General features: G+C 34.8%; 2 protein-coding genes and 1 long non-coding RNA gene across 4 annotated transcripts; all 3 read left to right on the forward strand.

Moving 5' to 3' along the window:
* Nucleotides 1-4,038: 4,038 nt before the first annotated feature.
* On the forward strand, nt 4,039-12,220 carry LOC142526488 (threonine--tRNA ligase, mitochondrial 1-like). The gene is made up of 20 exons (XM_075630925.1): nt 4,039-4,324; nt 4,404-4,641; nt 4,749-4,808; nt 5,210-5,299; nt 5,531-5,605; nt 5,708-5,836; nt 5,922-6,011; nt 6,131-6,219; nt 6,307-6,403; nt 6,502-6,588; nt 6,992-7,076; nt 8,335-8,429; nt 8,568-8,600; nt 8,677-8,763; nt 9,146-9,238; nt 9,367-9,459; nt 10,039-10,260; nt 10,826-10,897; nt 11,539-11,610; nt 11,918-12,220. Exons 1-20 carry the CDS (start codon nt 4,155-4,157, stop codon nt 12,011-12,013), a joined length of 2,073 nt encoding a protein of 690 aa, XP_075487040.1. The 5' UTR covers nt 4,039-4,154; the 3' UTR covers nt 12,014-12,220.
* A 1,892-nt stretch (nt 12,221-14,112) lies between these two features.
* Nucleotides 14,113-15,519, forward strand: LOC142525834 (protein FAR1-RELATED SEQUENCE 5-like). The gene is made up of 2 exons (XM_075630123.1): nt 14,113-14,968; nt 15,236-15,519. Exons 1-2 carry the CDS (start codon nt 14,113-14,115, stop codon nt 15,517-15,519), a joined length of 1,140 nt encoding a protein of 379 aa, XP_075486238.1.
* Nucleotides 15,520-16,228: 709 nt separating this feature from the next.
* On the forward strand, nt 16,229-16,922 carry LOC142528008 (uncharacterized). 2 transcript variants are annotated; one of them, XR_012815584.1, is made up of 4 exons: nt 16,229-16,283; nt 16,424-16,587; nt 16,666-16,743; nt 16,817-16,922. It is a non-coding gene; the product is annotated as an uncharacterized LOC142528008 (long non-coding RNA). The 2 variants fall into 2 exon arrangements; XR_012815583.1 differs by having other exon boundaries at nt 16,424-16,743.
* The last annotated feature ends 5,693 nt before the right edge of the window (nt 16,923-22,615 follow it).

Here is a 22,615-nt window from a genome sequence, read left to right on the forward strand (position 1 = left end):
TGCACACAAGTGGTGTGCAATTTGACACAACTCTAATAGTTTGTTTCGATGCTTAAAATTTTGGATTTGGATTTGGAAGTATATAGAATTGGACTTGGATTTGGAAATTCATGGATTTAGAATTGCATCTTGTGTTTGGTTTGAAATTTAAAAATTCTATTTAGAATTCATTTCTTGTTTGGAAAAAACATTTAAATTTAGAAATTTAAAATTTTACTAAAATAATCTTAATTATATTTTACAAAAATCAAGATTTAAAACATATTATCCACATTATTAAAAACCTGAAAAATTAAAATTAATTTTATCATATATTTTCCTATATCATTTCAATTATATATTTGTGTTATACAAACTACATAAACTTTTATATAATTAATTAAGTAATCTTAACGAACACAAATGAATTATTAAAATAAAATAATCAAACATAACATCTAAATATTCAAGCGAAATACAATGATTGTTTATGACTCTGAAGTGAATCTCGTGAGCTAAAGAGATACCTCCCACCAATATTCGGTGTAGCACTTTTCCCACATACTCAAATATGATATGCTTAATACATCATTTATGAGCCAAGTTGAACTCATATTTCTGGACAGAGGTCGCATTGTTAAGATGACTAGGCCTAGCAGCAATTTTCCAGGCTGATGTATTTTTAGAAGATATACAACTTTTATGTTTAACATCTTTCAAAATCTGAATCGATTATTAACATATTTTGAAAAACTAGAATGACTGTCAAGCTCGTTTCGAACGACAAAAAAAATACTTTCGTTGACTGTGAAGATGATCTGCCGATAATATGTAAACTGTTGATGGATCGGTTCAGGAACCTTTGAGGGTGCTTCAAACACAATATTCTCAATGAGTTGCAATAGCTCGTGTTCTAAGAATGTATACGCCGATGAATTAGATCGAGTTTAGTTTCAAACCAAGCGGAAAACACTCGAAGTAATCATTCGTTAAGAAAAACTGAAAAATTTAAAAACTAATGACTTGTGTAAACTGATAAAGTTAAATACAGGGAATCAATTCAGACTTCTATCAGTTTAGTTATGGATAGAACTGAACTGATATCAGCTGAAATGATCAAATCAGTTTAAAACACAGTTAGACAATTAATACACAAGATATGTTTATGGATGTTCGGAGACTTCAACTGCTTCTACATCACCCCTTCTACTACCTCGGGTAGGATCCATTAGAAGACTTTGATTTATACAATACCTTGTACAAACTCACCCAGCTTAGGACTTACCCACTGCCTAACTGAATTCCTAGTCTAGACTCAAGGCATCACCTTCCAGCCAACACTTGTTTAACGTTTGTGTGTCAAAGACTAAATACACAAGTTTTACATATTTGTGCAAGACAATATTTTGAGTAGTGGTGGTGGCGTGTGTGTGTGAGAACGAATATCTGAAAACAACTCAAAAGATGTTCTCACACACGGGGGAAATGAGCTTCTACACTAAGTTGATATAACTTGGAATGTTCCCTCGACTGGGCTGATTGCTTCTTTATAAGCTGATATGCAATAAGCGTGTCCTTTCTTGTTTTTCCACACTTCCTTATTCATGTATATTTGTTGATGGTCTTGGTCTGTATTTATAGCAGTAATGCGACCGTACATCAAGACTCATCACATGTGATCGTTGCAGGTTGAATGTGTTCCTTGAAATTTGTGTCTCGAATTTTCCGACAGCTATTCTGGAACATTTTGTCCTTAAGCTTTGCTGCAACGTCCATTATTGTACTATTTGATGGTACAGATGCTTTTGTACTTTTGTGCACAACTGGATCCCATCGAATAAGCTTGTTGAGTTCTGCAACTGATTGATTCTAACTGATGCTCTGAACTGGTCATTTGAACTGATCTTCAGTTGGGCTAGTGAAATCATTTCACTCGTCAGTTGAACTTATTTCACTTTTTCAGTTGAACTGATCAGCTGAGCTCTTCATCAGTTGAGCTCTTCATAAGTTGGTCAGGCTTCTGAAGGTTTTCTGCTGAACCACCTATCAGTTGGACAATCAGTTGAACTGGTTTACAATTCATCAGTTGAACTGGTTCAGTTCGATCAATCAGTTGGTACTTTCAGTTTGCATTCTTCGATAGCTTCAGTTACGTTCTGCTAGCTGCACACTTAGATAAGTTTATTAGTAACAAAATAACAAGTTTTGTTAACATCAAAATCAAGTAAGATTGCGAACATGAAATGTTCCAACAACTGGGAAACATTTTGAACACTTTTTATTTTATAATCGAAGTGAAAATAATGAAAGAAGAAGAAGAAGAAGAAGTAAATCAAGCTAGAAATAGCTATCTGGAAAACAAATTTATGGAATTTTCCAGAAACTGTTCTTCATGCATTTTCATTTTCTGGACAAAATCAATAGATGATTTTGCTGGTTTCTGGTGGAAGATGATTGTCATGTAAATTTTTCGAAATTTTTGGAGATGATTTGTTATTTTTTCCTATTTTTCTTCTTTTTTTGTCCTCTCTTTTCGTACTCTAATTCACATCCTTTTTTTCTCCAAAGCCAAAAATTCCACATAATTTTTGTGATAAAATATATCGCATTAGGTCTATTTAATGGCAAATTGAGATGATTTAAGTCACTAAAAATTGAGCATTGACCTACATCAATGACATTGTTAGGATCAAGAACTTACCATTAGACCAAATGCTATAGCTATTAGCCAATGCACAACTTTATTTAATTATACTTGTAGCAGCACAAAGTTCACCTACTTGGGTGTTGATGGGTCAGGTTGTTAGGCCCATGAGTCCGAGGAGGTGCGTGTCTGTCTGCTCCTGTTATCTCATATCTCTTAGATATCAGTCTTATCATTTCTCTAACGTTGGCCCTGTCCCCAGCAGAAACAATATTACCCGTTAAAATCTGATGTCATTTTTTTACGTCTCACTTAGCCAACCAGATCAAGCGGCGCAATGTCAGCAGCTTGACGTATGAGAACTTCTTAAGAGGTCACCCATCTCGGTACTACTCTCACTTATTCACGCTTAATCCAACATCCCCCAAGAAGTATAGAAATATGCTTCTTGGGATACTTGAACTTATAACCTCGCTCTGATTCCAATTTTTATGATCTAGTGATTACCACTAAACCAAAAGCTATAGCTGTTAACCAAGGCGCAACTTTATTTCCTTATACTTGTGGCAGCGCATAATGCACCTACTTGGGTGCTAATGGTCAGGCTGCTAGGTCCATGAGTCCAGGGAGGTGCATGTCTATCTGCTGGTCCTGTCTCATATATCTTATAGATCAGTCTTATCATTTCGCTATCGTCGACCTTGTCCCCAACAGATACAATATTACCCGTTAAGATCTGATGTCACTCTTTTACGGCTAACTTAGCTAACCAAATCAGGCATAACGTCAGCAACTTGATGCATGAGAATTTCTCAGGAAGTCATCCATCTCGATAGTACTCTCACTCATGCACGCTTAACCAACATACACAAACCTAAGTCTTTTTCTTAATACAAATCAAACTTATTTCTTGACACATATCTAAGGTTAAATTTAATTTAATATCTTTATTCAAGATTATATTTACCATATATTATTATTTATTTATTTATTGTTAAAATAACCTAAATATATATTTTTTGTATTTCAGTATATTTTTATTTGAAATGCTCTTATTTTCTTAAAGTTTCTAATTTTATTTACTCATATACATATATTATTTTTATTTAACTTATTGTATTTTAAATATATTTTATTTCAACTCTTTTTAGACATTAAATAGGTTTATGCATATGACAAATTATTTACATTATCTTTTGCTAGAGTAAATATTTTTATTTTTTATTGTTCAAATTTATCGCTTAAATTTTGACTAACACCAGAAAATATTTGAATGTAAAAAATAAAGTTAGAAATTTATTTTTAAATTTTTTTAATTATATAATGACTAAAATTTAACCGTCCAGATTGAATTGGCCGAGTTATAGGACTGTCATTGAACCGGAAAATGAGGCCGGGTTAGGCCAAATTCGTCCCGGACTGAGCGTGACTCGATAACCCGCACGAAGAACCTCAAGTTAAAACCCTTCCATCGTCGCTAAGGCTGTATATCCCCGCCGCCGCCGCCGCGCCGCTTCTTTTCCTCCTCCCAATGGGTGATTCAGAACCTAAGTCGAAGCCTAACTGGAGCTCCGAGCCACCAACTTTCGTGAAGGATGAAGCATATCTCCAAACTATCATCAACAAGCGCATCGAGCGTTTCCAAACCATCCAAAATCAGCAAAATATCAATCGCCTCACCCTTTCTTCCGACATTATCCGGTAAAACCCATCCCAGTATTTTCATTTCTTGATCATTTTCCTGAATTTCTTTTAAATTTTGGTTCTTGGCTTAAATTAGGATTACATTACCGGATGGCAAAGTGAAAGAAGGGAAGAAGTGGAATACAACACCTTACGATGTTGCCAAGGATATATCGAAGAGCTTGGCTTCTAATGCACTGATTGCGAAAGTGGATGGGGTTTTGTGGGATATGAGCCGACCATTGGAAGGGGATTGTAAGCTTGGGATATTCACCTTTGACAGTGATGAAGGCCGGGATACTTTCTGGCATTCGAGTGCTCATATTCTCGGCGAGGTAGGATTTGCAATTTCTCCTTTGTGATCTTGTCAATCCTTATGAAATAAATACTGTGTTTTTTAGTCTTGATTGTTATGCTGATTCGTCGATTGTTTCTTTTGAAGTCTTTGGAGCAGACGTATGGGTGTAGATTATGCATCGGGCCATGCACCACGAGAGGCGAGGTGTAAACTTTATTCTGGGATTTCTTACTTTGATGGCTGAATGTGAAGTTTTTAGAACGAAATGTTCTTTTGTGAAGAGTTTTTTTTTCAACTTTCTCTACACAACTTGTTTGAATATGATATACTGTTGCAAAAGCCTCTGCTTTGATTCGTTCAGCTTTATATGTCACTGGCTCCTCTCGGAGCCCTTGTTAAAAACCTAAAAGATTTTGCTTATTTAGGGGCCAGAAGTACATTTTTATCGTGCTTATGTAGAAAAATACAAATCGATCATAGAAAAATTTAAGCTGGGTGTGACCACCTCCAGTGTTCATCCCTGGCTCCCCACGTGTGGCGTCCTCACTCTCAAATATCATACAAACTATTAGTAAATTGTCTTGAATTGGTTGTATGATTTGCAGGGTTTTTATTATGATGCGTTTTATGGTGATCTTGGCTTGAATGAAGATCACTTTAAGCAGATTGAAGCTGCAGCAAAGAAAGCAGTTGATGTATGATTCTTTTTATTTTTTGGAATCTGTTATAGTTTAATCTTGGTGCCTACTTGGTTGTAATCACAACTGGATTCTATAAATGGTAACACAGTTAGATTTATGTTGCCTGCAGTTCTCCATCTGCATGTACGTATGAGTTCTATTTAATTATGATCTACTTAAAAATTACCAGTTTTCACCACTTGTTCATGGTATTTTCAGCGTTCTATACTGTTCATTGTGCATTAGGAAAAACAACCTTTTGAACGCATTGAAGTTACAAGGGATCAAGCTCTTGACATATTTTCAGACAATCAATTCAAGGTCTATAAACTTGCAAGTTGTCATATATTGTGCCATTGTTTTGGTTTTTGATTCAATATGGATTTTCAAATACACATTTTGTCTTCTATCCTTTTTCATCAGGTTGAAATTATCAAGGATTTACCTGAGGATAAAACTATCACTGTATACCGATGTGGTCCTTTGGTTGATCTATGTCGTGGACCCCACATACCCAACACATCTTTTGTGAAAGCGTTTTGTTGTTTGAAGGTGTGATCTGATATTATTCACTAGAACTTAATATCCACATCCATCTAGGTTAAAGTTAATTTTTTATTTTTATTTTGTACATTAGGCATCATCTGCATATTGGCGTGGAAATAAAGATCGTGAAAGCTTGCAAAGAGTTTATGGAATATCCTATCCAGACCAAAAACGTTTGAAGGTGACATTTGCCTCCATCTCTTATTCTCTTAATAGCTAGCATTCAAGATACTTGTTATTTGCATTAGACCATCTCACCATTATCAGCTAAGATGATTTGCTTACGGTTAATTCTTGCAGGAATACAAAGCGATGTTGGAAGAAGCTAAGAAATATGACCATCGAGAGCTCACCAAAAAACAAGAACTTTTCTTTTTTCACCCACTCAGGTAAGAGTTTGAGACACCAAGCTTACTGCAAATAGGCGGTCAGGTAAGTTCATGACTTTTATTAGATATTTGTTTTCTGCTATTTAGTCCTGGAAGTTGTTTCTTCCTACCTCATGGTGCTCGAGTTTGCAACAAGTTACTGGAATTTATAAGAAGTCAATATTGGAAGCGAGGTTATGAAGAGGTAAATAATGCATTTACCCCAGAGACTGTGTGGAACCATGCGTGCTTATCATTTAGTAGCAACTTGTTTACTTATTTTGATTTTACTTATTTTGATAGGTGTGGTCTCCAAACATGTATAATATGCAACTCTGGGAAACATCAGGTCATGCTGCAAACTACAAGGATAATATGTTTGTGTTTGAGGTTGGACTTTTGCCTTTGGTTTCTGCAAATTTTTGATAATTTTTTTTATATTTTCTAGAGAATAAAGTTGATTGAGTTATCTTTCTTTTCGCATTCACATTTTTGTATGAATGTCGATAATACTGGTAAATTAACTTCATGTATTGAAATAGTTTAATCACTTTATCAATGATAGTTTATGGTGTTTTTGAAAAAATTAGTTAAATCAGGTTACCTTTCTTTTTATGGTCTAGTATTTTTTTATGCGTGCCATCATGAAATCTGAAGGGTGCTGCACTGCTGCTACTTCTTAAGCAAGTGTGCGCGTGCTCTCTTCCTCGTTTAGTAATTTAGAGTTTGATGAATTTTGGGTTATTTTTATCAGATATGCTTGATGAAAAGGTGTTTCTGAATTCCATTGCAGGTTGAGAAACAAGAATTTGGGCTAAAGCCAATGAATTGCCCTGGCCATTGTTTAATATTTGATCATAGAATTCGATCATATAGAGGTTAGTATCGCTTTATGTTCTTTTGCATCTTTTTGAATAGCTTTGATACGTCAAATGCCACGGCCTTGAGAAGATTTATCGAGGCATGGACTGCGCATACTGCATTTACCTATTGGCTACTTGATGCAGAATAGTCTCTTATTAATTGATGCAGAATAGTCTCTTATTAATATATTGCACATATTTTCTATTTATTTATTGATTTATTGATTTTATCCACTTTCTCCATAATGTAAATATCATTTCTTCTCGTCGTTTTATTAAAGTGCAACCTTTTCATTTTTCTCTTCAGATATGTTAATTACTTTTTTTGCTAAATATTTGGTAATCTTTTTATGTTCGTTGGGTTTGTTTCCGGGATTTTCATGGAACTAGTTAGTTAAATTTCTGAAAGCTAATGTGACAATTTGTTATATGTAAAATTTGTTGTCAGAGGGAGACATTTTCTATCTAATGAGCCTTGTCATGTTATAAATTGTTGGTAAAAATGAGGAAACATGATTTTAATTTTTTAATAGTACATGAGATGCTTTAAATTTATGAATTTAGTGAGTTGGGTTAACAGTGGCACATCATAAAATATGATGTAGTTTTTGGCAGTTAAGAAAAAATGACTTGAAGATAATGATTTAATAAGGAGTTGTGAGAATGGGTGAAATTCATTTTTAAAGAAGAAACCGAAATAAGGTAGATATATAATTCTCATTTTAGGGGCATTCAAAGTTGCGTTTCGGAAATGCAATAAAAAATTTCCAATTTCACTGTAATCTGATATGTCAGTTACATGTGGAACAAAAAAGGCCTTGTCACGAACTGGACTCAATCAACCTAGCACCTCAGGGAGAAAAAGACATACCCAACACATGGTTTATTGAAGGCTCAATGTGCTTTTTAAACTTGTCTTAGATGTATAGATAATAAATCTAAGGTGAAATACAACTATACAAGATTATAATTTTTCATTTTTGCTAATAAACTAATGGGCATTTGTTTTATGTTACTCAATGTAAGGCACATATTTGGTTATATAGTTGATTTGGTTTTTGTATTTTTAAAATTTTCTATATTATCCTTGTGCCACCTCACATTGATCAGGCACGTGTCTTAAAATGCCCCTAAATCATCAGCGCTGCGATATCCATGTGCTTAATGAGCTTTGCTCTTCTTGTAACCATGATCCCCCCAACAAACTTCCGATCATTCTGATCATTACAGATGATATTTATTATAATTATTGGTCTATAATTTTACATTTCAGAACTTCCACTTCGCTTGGCTGATTTTGGGGTCTTGCATAGAAACGAAGCAAGTGGGGCGCTTACTGGTTTGACTCGTGTCAGGAGATTCCAACAGGTTTGCTGAACATTGTATTATGAACTCGGGTAACAATAGATTGAGAAATGTTCATTATTGCTTGGATAAGCATATTAGTTTTTTAGTCTTTAATTTGATTCCATACAAATTCTTGTTGACACGGGGGTTTTGGTACAGGATGATGCTCACATCTTCTGCAGGGAGTCCCAGGTGAGATATTTTTTAATGGACAGTTTTGGTGTTATCAATGTAAAATGTGATTTTTGACTTTTTTTGTAATCTTCAGATAAAAGATGAAGTCAAGGGTGTTCTAGAATTCATCAGTCATGTGTACAAAATATTTGGATTCACCTTCGACTTGAAGTTATCTACGGTAATGGGTGCAGTTCATAACATTGGAATTTCCTTTTTTATTTTGAACACTTGGAGAACATAGGACAATTAATGTATAGGTGCTTTTCCCACATGCTATAATGCTAGTTGGGATTTTCTGCACATATGTTGATGTGTCTCTATTTTCCTCTCAAGACATTAGGTCATATGAAAAAATGAATAAAGTGTGGTAGAAACTCAAAATACAGGATAACTAGTACCCATGCCCCTGAAAACATGAAAGAAGTGAATAATGGAAACTAAAAATATAGGATACCAAGCTTATTTCCAACTTGTATACTAGTGCTGTTACTGTATGACACGATCAACTCTAGCTTTTAAAGAAGAAAAAAGTAGGAAATTTTGTTTTTTATGTGCTACAGAGACCAGAAAAATATCTTGGAGACATACTGACTTGGGAAAAGGCTGAAGCTGCTCTTTCAGAAGCATTGAATGAGTCCGGCAAGCCCTGGGAGGTAATTTTTTCATAGCTGTGCGCTTGTTGCATTTTCCTTACTGTTGAAGATTTTTTGAATTGGCACTTGTTATGCTTGTATTATTTTTTACAGCTCCCTCAAACTAACCTTCAGATCCTTTATATTAGATAAATGAAGGTGATGGAGCATTTTATGGACCAAAGATTGACATCAGTGTTTCTGATGCAATGAGGAGAAAGTTTCAGTGTGCAACACTTCAGGTTTACATAATATTACTGCCTTCTATATTCTATCCTGATCCCTTGTATCATGCCTGTAAATTATAAGTTAAGATAACCATGAAATGTCAATTGGTCAATGCGCCATTAAAATGAGATGGTAAAATTAAACATGTAATGAACTAATAACCATAAATTTCTTAGATGTATTAGTTAAATGAATACTAGAGAATGAGTAGAAAAATAATCTAAACTTCATCATGGTAGAAGCTTGAACCCCTTGAACTGTTGTTTGGAAGGTTGATCATGTGCTGGGCAGATGGGGAACCTTATATGATGAAAGAATGGCGTAAGGTCCTTGTCTTCCCTCGTGTGATGTTGCAAAGGGAATTCATTTGTGAGGAATCTCTTGTGTGGGTCTTCTGAAATAATAATTCCTCCTCAAAAGTTGAGAATAAAACGTGGCTCGAGAGTCCTGAATGTATGCATATTCATTCAAACAAATTTGGGTGGCCCAAGTCATTGGTTTACATTATGAGAGTAGGAGTTAAAACATGCTTCATCAAATTCATTTTTAATATTTGAAGGTTATTTATATTTTGAAGTAATCGACTTTTTCAGCTGGACTTCCAACTTCCTGCCCGTTTCAATTTATCTTACTCGGCAGAAGATGAAACCAAGAGGGAGAGGCCTGTTATGATACATAGAGCCATTCTTGGCTCTGTTGAACGAATGTTTGCAATACTTTTGGAGCATTATAAGGGTAAATGGCCATTTTGGCTCAGTCCACGCCAAGCAATAGTTTGCCCTGTCTCTGACAAGTCCCAGGCATATGCATTGCAGGTTGAATGCCTCAGCTTTTACCTGTTATATCTGCCGTCTTATGTCTTTGGTTTTCTTTCTAAAATTTGCCATAGCTTATTGGGTTGAGGAGGGGACATAAACAGAAGTATTTGAAGTTATGAGCCCCTCACAAAATCAATTTAAAACTTGAATTGGACATTTGTTTAATGGTTACAAGTGTTTTTGAGTTGGATCTGACATGGTTTCAGTTCGGGGATTGATAAAAAGTTCCCTTCTCTTTTATACATTTCCTGAATGTACGAGGTTGCATTGGATAACCACACTAGGACTATCTTTATCGTTTTGTTTTATGGAATTTGGTGGATTGCTGTAATGGTTCTCATAGTGGTATAAGCTGTAATTGGCCTTTTCACGTCTGATATAGTTAGGTAATGGTAGTTAGGTCAGGGTCGTCTTTCGAATAGTTAACGCTCAAGACATTATTCACCTTGAAGGATAAGCTTAAAATAATTCCAGTTTTTATCTGCTGTTGATTTCTGTAAGATCATTGTTTTCTGAGCCTAGTAGGTTTTTCCCTGAAATCTTTACTTTCTATTGAACGTAGGTTCGTGACCGCATACATGATGCTGGATTTTATGTTGATGTTGATACAACTGATCGAACAATCAATAAAAAGGTATGTATAATTATGTCCCCTCAGACTTCCATCATCCATGATGGTGATGGCAGAACTGATCCGATCCTTCACTGAGTGTACTCTATGAAGTTCCAGTTAATTGATCATATTAACTTATCTTGTTTTGCATAGTATTGTTTGTTTCACTTCGTAATGGTCAGTTCTTTGTAACTGATGATGAAATGTTCCTTGTTATGCTAAAAGCATAGTTGTAATCAGTAACCTTACAAAATACTGAGAGTTCTGCTTCTTGTCGATGCATGTGCTGACAAAGAAATCTTTTGCTCTATCGTTTGATATTTTCATCGAGTGCCTCAAATCTGACCCCATTTTTGTGTACTCTTGAGGGTTTTCTTTTTTATGGCTGCATGATTTTCAGAGAATGATATTCAATTCTAGTAAAATATCTTAATTACGGCCTATTAGACTAGCAAGGAATCAGAAAAAAACATCTGTATAATGGATCCATGTTATCCTCCGGCCTAATTTACCGGTGGAAAGCTCCACGAGAAGCATGAAATTGATCTTGTGAACTAAAGAAAATATCTGCCCGTGGATAGTAGACTCTTGATTCAAATTTTAGAAGTTTAACATATGTCGTGATTTTGTTATTTAAGTAACATGGTTGTGGGAACTTTTAGGTACGAGAAGCTCAGGTGGCACAATACAACTATATATTAGTTGTTGGCGAGAAAGAAGTTGGAACTGGACAGGTGACTTCCTGATCCCATCGACTGGTCTAGGATTTTATCTTGAGCAGAATACTTTATCAAGAAACAGGTTTTGAAGTGTCTGCTAGACATTGTGCATAAAACCTTCGAGAAATCAGGTTTTGTAGTACATGCAGATGCAAGATTTTGAAATGTGTGTGTAGAAATAGAACCTTCTGAGTGGAAAACTGATGCTATTGTTTTTATATCAGTAAAGATTGTTTTTTAATTCATCCATTTTCAGCTCAGTGCTAATCTCTCTGTTTTATATTTTAGCATTCCTCGTATTGATTTTCTTGTTTGTTTCTAGGTGGCAGTCAGAGTTAGAGATAACAACGATACTAACCTGAAGAGTGTCGAAGATCTTCTGAATCACTTCAAGCATGAAGTGGCAGCGTATAGGTAGTGTCCCTTTTGTTTCCAGAAAGAATATGTACTCCCGCTTTATTTGCTATTGCTATTTAACTGTTCTTGATGAACAATGAAACTTGTATACACCGTTACATTATATTTCACTAACATTTTTGTATCCCGAGTTGAGGATGTTTGGATATAATATCCTTTGATTTAACTTTACAAAAAAAATATTTGATTTTTGTAAGCACGTAAAAAAATTACTCATTCAATTCTGTGGTCACAGCAATTAACATCGTGTATTCATTTAAGAAAGCTTAGAAGTATAATTAAATTATTGTTCTGGTTAAACATGATCAAGTTGAACTTATATTACAAAGTCCATGCGCTTTAATTTCGTTTGAAAAGTTACATTTAGGTAACATCTTATGTGTTCAAGCATACCTAAAATTAGGGAGGAAAAAAAAGTTTGGAGATTCTTGCCTCGGTCTTGTTTGAGTGCCAAGTTTTTCAATTTTAGTACAGGGAAGGGGTATGGAGATGAGTACTCGAACTCGAGCCTCTACAATTTTTTTACGAGGGTGAGACAGTCGGCTAGAGCTTAAGATTTCGATTAACTTTGGGAGGGGAACCAATTTAGTAAACATACCACCAGCAGTATACTGATTACTGTACAAGACATATGGCTTGAGTCCAATTTTTCCAGCAGAAGCGGAAGATTCACTATTCGAAGGATCTCTGAAACTATTGTTTCTGATCCATGGGTTCGTTGCTGTTGAATTCCTTGAGAAGCTTGTCTCCTACTTCTGCACAGAGCTGGCAATTGGCTGCGTAAATAGCCACACTAGAAGATCCTGGAGTCGGTAAAGATGGAGCTCGACTGGAAGTACTGAAAGGTGAAGATCCTTCTATTCAAATTGAATCGGTGGTCAAGATTGTTAGTTTTGTCAATTAAGCAAATTTTGATCGTCCCTCAACGGAAGAGCAGCTTGTGTCGAGGCAGGACCAACCCAAACGGAATCCTCTGTTCTACTTTATACTTCAAATCGTGCTGTATCGAACGAAAAAATCAAGTTTGCATGAATTATTAAAAATTAAATGTACCAAACAATATGTATAAACAGAATACAATAAGTCACATATAAAAAATTTAATTCATATATTTTTAATAAAAAAATCGACAATAAATTATTTTAATCATTTATCATTGCTTAGAATGTCACATCAAGCACTAAGAAAAAAGTACCGATACATTTGCTCGGTTCAGTCGACGCTACCAGAGGGGGCACTGCTCCCTTCCAGTTATTTTTTGCCATGTGGCAATTATTATTATTATTTTTTAAAACAAAAAAACTCAACCATGGTTCACTTTTTCAAAATTTTGCTTCTCTCTCAGTCTCAGCCGTGGTTTTTGAAATTTCTGAAACAAGCTCCTTTCATTGAATCAAGCAAGCTCTCTCTCCACAAAAAAAACCTCTCTCTTCCCGTTCCTTTTTTTTCAGCACGGAAACAAGCTCATCTCATTGAATCAGGCAAGATGAGGCTTTTCTTTGTCGCTGTACATTTTTTATATGTAATGGAGATATTTGTGTTTGTTTCAAGAAATTTGGGATTTCTTTCTTGTTATTTCTGTGAAATTGAAGATAATGGCCCGAAAATTTTCATTTCCAAACATCATCTTCACCGCCGTATTGTTCCAAATAGAACCTTGTCTCAACTTGAGGCAGGCTGGCGTACAAAGGAACATCTAGTGCAGTAAATTACTTGTAGCAATAGAAGGAAGACGACAAGTTTGAATCGGCATATCTGTTCCCATTATTAAGTTGTGGCAAGTGATATACTTTCCCTAGCAACTAGTGTTCAGTTGTATGTAGAATATATATAAAGGCATGGTTGGATTTATAGTTGGCAACCGAATAAGATATTCATAAATTTTTACAACCTTTCCAATATGTAAGTGTCTTTAATTTGTCACGCAAATTAGATGATTAGTTTGGGGGAAAAATTGATAACAAGGCTCTCAAGTCTAGACTCTTTGTGTGTGTGTATTTGCGGTATGACACGAGTCAAGTTGATTTGCCTTGTGTTATAGTAAATACTTAAATTCATCTTTTTTTTTTTTTATTGATCCAGTTGGTTTCCTGCTTGAGAATGGAAGATAACAATCAACTGTCACTTGAAGAGGTGGAAGGAGACAACAATCTAGAAGCTGAAAATGTTGAGGTACCGAATGAAAACTCTTTTGTCCATGTTTTGGAGAGTAAATTGGAAGTGGGGCAGGTTGTGAACAGCGTTGAAGATGCTTATTTATTGTATTGTCAATATGCGCATGCCAAGGGATTTGGTTTGAGGAAGGGTGATCAACGATATTTTTCTCATACCAATGAACTTCAATCAAAAGAATTTCATTGTTCATGTGAAGGTTTAAAAGATGAGAAATGTTCTAGTAAAAGGATTCTAATTTATCAAAAGCCGGTCATTAGAACACAATGTAAAGCCAAATTGAAGATTACAAGGGAAAAAGGGTGTGAATGGCGGGTGAGTAGATTTTTTGAAGAGCATAACCATGAGATTTTTGCACCTGATCAAACTCACTTGCTAAGATCAACACGTAATATATCACATGCAAAAAAGTATACTCTAGAAGCTATGGTAAATGCTGGAATATCCGTCTCTAATGTTGTTTCTTTTATGGAAAATGAAGCATGTGGGCCACAAAATTTAGGTTTTATTAGAAAGGACGCATATGACCATATGAGTCGGTTGAAAAAACATACCAAAGTTGAGAATGGAGATGTCACTGCACTTATTCAATATTTTATAAATAAGGCTAATAAGGAGAATTATTTTTACTGGAATGTTCAATTGGATGATGATGATGGGGTGATGAACTTTTTCTTTAGGGACTATAGATGCGAGGTTGATTATGAATATTTTGGTGATGTCCTGTTGATTGATACAACATATAGAACAAATAAGTATAATTTAATATGTGCTCCATTTGTTGGTATAAATCACCATATGCAGAATGTATTGTTTGGCTTGGCCTTTATATCAGATGAAACTCAAAGTTCTTTTGAATGGTTGTTTGAAACATTTCTTGATTCTATGAATGGACGACAACCACAAACTATCTTTTCAGACCAATGTCAAGCCATGATGAATTCCATAGAAACAATTTTTCCACTTTCACATCATCGTTTATGTCAATGACATATAAATCAAAATGCTCGTTCACATTTTGGGAGTTTAAATGGTGATTCTGCTTTCAAAGGATTGTGGTATAAATGCATGAATCATTATGATTCTGAAGATGAATTTGAGAGCACATGGAAATATATGATTGAAACATATGATTTGGATGGTCATAAATGGTTGAATGATATGTACAAGCTTAAGAAGAAATGGTCTACTGCTTTTTTGAATGGAAGGTTTAGTGCGAGACTTTTGGCTACTTCAAGAAGTGAAGTCACAAATATGGTTTTAATAAAGGCAGGTAACAAAATGAGTTCTTTGTATGACTTTGTGCTGAATTATGAGAAGATTCAAAATAACTAGCGGGAAATGGAGAAGACTGAAGATACTCGTTGTCGCCATGGTAATCCTGCAGAGATTTTGGAAAACCGTCCATTGTTGATTAATGCTTCTAATGTTTATACGATGTCTGTATATCATCTATTCGAAATTGAAATGGTTAGTTCATTGAATTGCAAATCGGTAGAACCACCATCTTGTTTTGGTAATGATTGGAATTGGATTCAAATCAAAGTAAATTCTCACGATGAAAATTCAAGGGTTCGATATGTGGTGTTCAATAAACAGAGTCATGAAATAAATTGCAGTTGTCATAAGTTTGAGACAATGGGGATTTTGTGTAAGCATGCTTTGATGGTGTTTAATTGTATGGATGTCACTGTTATACCAGAATGTTATATTTTGAAGAGGTGGATGAAGAATGTAAGAAATAGAGTTACATTTGACTTTGACGAAAGTGGAAAGGGTGGTGCTAGTCATGTATCTGAAATGGTGTTTGTCAACGAAATAATGAGATCAACCTATGATCTAACTCAACTGAGCAAATCTCATGAGGAGGCAAGAAAAATCTTATATAGATTGGTTGACAGTGCAAAAGATGAAATCTCTAACCTTATATCAAAGTTAAGTGTAGATGATGAGACACAATGTGATGACATTCGAAGTTATGGAGTTTGCATAGGTAACCCACTTACTACTAAAGCCAAAGAAGTTACTAATGTTAATATTACACGATACTAAGAGCAAAAAAAGAAAAGGAAAAAGAAAGGAGAAAACAGAAGTTTCAAGTAAGTTTTCATATTTTCAATTAAGTGAGTAGTTCTATTGAATTAAGTTTTCATATGGTCGAGTATATAGTTCAATTGAATTAATTGTTGTAACTATGTTTGACTTGATTTAATTGTTGTTACTTTGTTTGACTTGCTAGGTGCTAAAGGAGCAAAAAAGAAGGGACAAAGTTCACAAAAAACCACCAACACACGAGAAATGAGCAATGGAATTTCATCACAACAACACTCAAATTTCACAATATCGCAATTCCCTTCCACATTTGGACACACTCAACATTTTATTCCGTCGCCAAATATAATGGTGATCAAATGAATTTATTTCCTTATAAGTTACTTTGTTTGACTTGCTATATTATATTTTTTTCTGTTTAAGATACAGGAGGGTAATGCAAACATCTATTTAGGTGATCAAATGAATTTATTTTCTTATAAGTTTGGGGGTCCTCATTCATCACAAGTAAGGAATTTTGTCTACATTTTTTTTAAATTTTTTATAAATTGTTTCTCATTAATGTTTTAATATTGTTGAGAGACGTGGTAATTGAAGGAAGACCCTTTGTGCAAGTTCAGTAGTGTAATTGCACACCAAGACAATGTTTCTTAGTATTTTTGTAGACTTTTGGTGTATTTTGTATTCTACAAAGTTTGTTTATGCTTGTGATAAAGATTGCTTGTTAGACAATATTTTTTTGATTTTCATTTATGGTACAAGTATTGAAACACTTTTTCATTGTTTTTCAAAGGTCTAATGAGTAATGACAAATAAATTGCTTTCTAACAATCTTATTCTACCAAGACGTCTTAGACATTGTTTGATATAGAAGCTTAGTAGCTTATGGGTTTGAGAATCTGAGTGATGGAGCACGTTGTTTTGGAATCAGAATACTTATTCTGGCAATTTGTATAACTTCTCAGAAAATCTGAATGTTGAATAACCACAGGTTCTATTGCAGCACAAGTTGCTACTGCGTTCTGTGCACCATCCATGGAGTATGATGTTAGATCTTGCTTGAACCTCTTGACCGAACCAGATTTCTTTTTTTTTTTGCCCCAGTGCAACGACCTGATTGGTAAATGTCCACAGAATCAGCTTTACTCGATCTATTTGGCAGCATATCTCCCCTTTTCGGTTGGCCTTCCTCAGGAGTAATAACGATCCTATTAGAATCTTCCATGCTGATTGCCATTGCTCCCTTCAATTCACAAAGCTTCAAATCCAATTCACAATTCTTCCAACTATTTCCAGCTAATAAAAAAATGGTTCAAATCCAATGCACAACTCTACAAAAGTTTAGCAATGTAGTAAACAAAATGAAAGTTGAGACCTTCATCCGTTGACCCCATCTCCAACTGATTGGACTTTTGATTGGTGCTAAATTTTAGAATAAAAAATGTGGTAATTTCATCACATAAATCAATATCAGAGGCAAGAGAACAAACATTTTAGTGCGAAAATAACATCGATATTTTCCCATACAATACACAGAAGAAAAACACAACCATCCCAATAGTTGTAAGGTTAACGTAAATGGGAGAATATATTGACAAAAAAATATCTAATCATCACTATTAATTTTCAGAGATTCAATTTGTTTTTTTATCTCCTCCGTCATCTCTACTAAATTTGCAAGTGTAACTTCCAATTTTACTATCTTTTCAGCTTGAGTGACACTTGCACTTGCACTTGCACTAGAAGGTGCGTACGACGTTCTTTCAACACTAGGAGTAGAGGAAGAAGTTGCAACTTGATTGTCCGTATACGAACCAAAAGCTTTTAATGCATCATCCTTAGAAGAGAATGACCTGTGAGACGCACCGCTAAATTTATTAACTTGATTTTGTGCCTCTTCCCAAGTGTCATATACCCCAGATTTACGCCCAATGAAAACTACATATGTTTTCCCCTATATCACAAGAAAAAATAAATAACATTAAAAAGTTTACACTAAATAATTAATATAATTAACAAAAAAAATTTTAAAATAATGAAGGCGCTCATCATAAACGAAAATAATGGTATGCCAAAGGGTTTTTTTTACTGCAACAAAAAAATAGAGAGTCACTACATACATTTCAGATCTTATATAATGAACATCTTATAAATAAATCTTCACAATAAGTATTGGGCAGAATGTTGAATCCTTCATTGTATCAAGGACCTGATGGCTGCAGCGGAAAATAATACAGCAGATAAGGAGCACCTCCAATCGATACACAAAATCTTTTTGCACCTTAAGGAAATGTGAGCAATCAAATTTAAGTAAACCGAGCACCTCCAATCAAGCATCAATTTAAGTAAAACGAGCACCTCCAATCGATACACAAAATCTTTTTGCAGAAACATGTATATAAGAACACACACATGTTACAAATTTCTATGTTTGCAGGTAGGCAAGGGAACCTACAGCAACGTGTACAAGGCTATGGAAAAGAATACAGGAAAGATTGTCGCCTTAAAGAAGGATCGTTTCGACAACTCAGAACCTGCAAGTGTGCAATTCATGGCAAGAGAGATCACAGTACTGAACAAACTTGACCATCCCAATATCATCAAGCTTGAAGGAACATCCACTTCAAGAATGCAATATAGTCTCATACCGCACATACACAATTTCGGAGAAATGAAAATTTTTTCAGAAATATAGTCTCATACCGCACATACACAATACCGCACATACACAATTTCGGAGAAATGAAAATTTTCGGGCCATTATCTTCAATTTCACAGAAATAACAAGAAACAAAACCCAAATTTCTTGAAACAAACACAAATATATCCATTATATAAAAAATGTACAGTGGCAAAGAAAAGCCTCATCTTGCCTGATTCAATGAGATGAGCTTGTTTTCGTGCTGAAAAAAAGGAACGGGAAGAGAGAGGTTTTTTGTGGAGAGAGAGCTTGCTTGATTCAATGAGAGGAGCTTGTTTCAGAAATTTCAAAAACCATGGCTGAGACTGAGAGAGAAGCAAAATTTTGAAAAAGTGAACCATGGTTGAGTTTTTTTGTTAAAAAATAATAATAATAATTTCCACGTGGCAAAAAATAACTGGAAGGGGGCAGTGCCCCCTTCGGTAGCGTCGACTGGACCCATTTGCTCTCATAAGTAAATCATACATGGAAACACGAGAGACTGTAAATAGGACAGTTGGATTACCTTAAACCTTGGTTTGTTCGACCCTACCCACATGGGTAGTGCCCCAAACCATTGAGAAGTTGATACTTGTCAACTCCATACAATGAAGAGTTGACACGTGTCAAAATTTGACAAGTGTCAACTCCTCAATGGTTTTTGGGCACTACCCATGTGGGTAGGGTCGAACAAACAATAAACCTTCAAGACTCAGAAGCATAGAGAGGAGGGGGGAGACATGATGGTCGACGACAGCGACTCAAATGATGGAGCCTTGAAGAGAATAACAGTTGAGGAAAAACGAATTTGGTTGTTCCAAACATAATCAGTTTTTTTCAGCTGCTATGGCCCTGATATGACTAATTTTTTTTTTAAAAAAGAAGGAAAATGAGAGTCGACGCTTTTCGGCTGCATAAAGAGAAAAATTCCTCCTCCGCAGTTATTAAGATTTGAACATATGTTTTTTGAGCAAAATTATAGGCAAAAAAATTGTGCCTATGTTCATGTATGTCGTCCAATGTGAACGTCCGCACTACCGTCCAAATTGTGGCTAGCTAAGTTTGAATTTACATCTAGTTTTCACATTTGAAGAGTTTGTTATATATAGAGTATCGGGGCATCATTTTCTCGAACCCAATGCGCAAAGGAAGTTTTAAAATTTTGTTTCGCTTTTCGAAACTATTCTTGGGTGTCATATGGATTAAACCTTCAATACGGTGTTTAGTTTTTATACCTTCACGTATATTACGCTGGAAACCAAACTAATCCAGGATTAGCGGAGATGATCCTTCTTGTATATCCATATGAACAGATTTTCCTCCTCATCGTCAAATTAAGTTCACGATCAGATATTGTGTTCCTCGCTTCGATCACACCAGAGAAGCCAAACGATTTATGCGTTGAGACTAGATTGTTCGAATTTCTAAAATCCGGAGCCAATGTAGCAGCGCGGGGCGCGATCGTGGAAGATAGGGCTTGGCCGAAAATTTATTCACCAAAATATGGTGATGCCCGAAACTTTGTATCAAAGTGAGGAAGGATTTTGGTGAACTTTGTGCTTGTATTATGTGCAAAAAATTCTTTTATGTTATAGCCCCATTTTAGTATGTTTATAGAGTGTGATTCCAGATCCCATCAGGAATCCTTCTCTCATCAAGATTCACAATCCTTGTCTTACCGAGACTCTTTAATTCCATTATAATAAAATTATCTTATTATTAATATATAATATATTTATCAACTTTTGATAATGCATGACATATTAATTTTATATATACATATATTTTATATCTCCATATAAAGTGTGTATATATATAAACATTAATATATCTACACATGTACATTTAATACATGTATAGACATATTAATTAAATTAAATAGCCATTATTTAATTTATATAATTAACTCATTAGTTAATTAATTCTAGACTTATCTAGAACATTTTATGAGAATTTATACATATTAGTAGTCAAGAATACTATTACTATAATTTAATTAGTAAATTCCAAATTCACTAAATAAAAAATTCTGAACTCATTATAACCATGATCGACGATCCGACAGCGCCGATGTATCAAGGATATAAGTCTTGTTCATATAATGAAAATCGAAAATTTCGAAGATCAAAATTTTCACCTGTCAAAATTGGGCAGCTGACAGTTTATTGAACTCCTTCACTAAAATAAATAGTTTCACTCCCCTTCCTCAATTAACAATTAAGCTAACTTCCATTTACTTCATCTTATGGAATCAACTTATAAACTCATTTATAAGCACCATGTTTGATCCACATCAAACTATAGTCGTCAAATTCAATTTCTTGAATTTTGACTTTCTCAACGGGAACACAGAGTCTGATACTTGTGTGACCCTCAATGGTTCAGAGATATAGGATACAGCTAGCTATGGGTTCACATCTATATGTGATTCAGAATAACATTTATTCTTATCCGAGCTTACCATAAATGCCGCATTTTTTTCATCAACTCCTTGATCAAGAATGTCAGAACTCATTTCTGATTGTATCCATCGGATCATGGTAAGAGTGTCTAGTAGCATCGCCCATAATCCCCTAGGTATTGCTGATAGTGCCTGCAAGAACCTTAAGTCATGGTTAGCGTACAACACGGTCCCTTCAACACATATATCCCGATCAAATCTGCAACCATTGGTATAACGAGAGTTGCATATGAGTTCAATAACGATGTGATTTATATTTGAGTATTAATAGTGACATTATATGTGCAACTAAGAAAACATCATTCCCTAAAGCACATTTCTTGCTCTGGCTAGAGAATTCTTACACTATTTAACTCATCATATCACATATGATATCTTCACTCGTAGGCAAACAGGTGAATCCCTGACTAGAACGTATTTTCTCTTACGTATTTTGAAACTACATCCAAATTCGTCACCTGATGATCCTCAATGATGTCGATAAACGGATCAAAGTGCATGCTAGTACGTATAGCTCCTATATTGTCCTGAGTCAAAAGACCGCATACTATTCTACTTAATAAGTGAGAACCACTTGGACAGTTCGAGGGAAGGTTGTACAATGCATCACCATATGATCACTCATCTATATAAATGGACATCTCCATGTCTTGCCAATGAAACATGGTGTTTACATCACGTATGCTAGTCTCAAGCTCAAGCGATATTTGGGTGACTGATTTGACTAAAAATCTGTTTAGAATATATAGTACACTTCCTAATGAGTTTCATGATCTTACGTTGTGAGGCATACCTCATGGTACGTATTGTATTTTCAATGACTTTATCTATGCAGCTTGCATGTGTATACAGATAAATCATTATGTCATAATTGAATAAAATCATAAAATATTATTAAAATAAAAATCGTTTTACATTAGAGTCAATAAAAGCTCAAGCCACAAATTAGCTTGCTGGGTACGTACTCTAACCTAGAGCTCTCAACAGTTCATTTTTTAGATATCACATCCAAGCTCAAGAGAACACTCGAGTAAAAAGAAAATTGAGTGTTATTCTTGTGTGAGTTAGAGAAAATATTTTCTCGGTTATAATCGAAGTTGAAATTATGAGAGATTGAATGTTATATACATTTGTAGTATTCTCTCCTTATAATAAAGATTTACAGTAGTTTCGTGGACGTAACATATATTGGGTGAATCATGTACATCTTTGTGTTCTTGTTGACTCTTTTATTCCGC

The sequence above is a fragment of the Primulina tabacum genome, chromosome 15 (assembly GCF_025594145.1).
Source record: "Primulina tabacum isolate GXHZ01 chromosome 15, ASM2559414v2, whole genome shotgun sequence".
NCBI classification, from domain to species: Eukaryota; Viridiplantae; Streptophyta; class Magnoliopsida; order Lamiales; family Gesneriaceae; genus Primulina; species Primulina tabacum.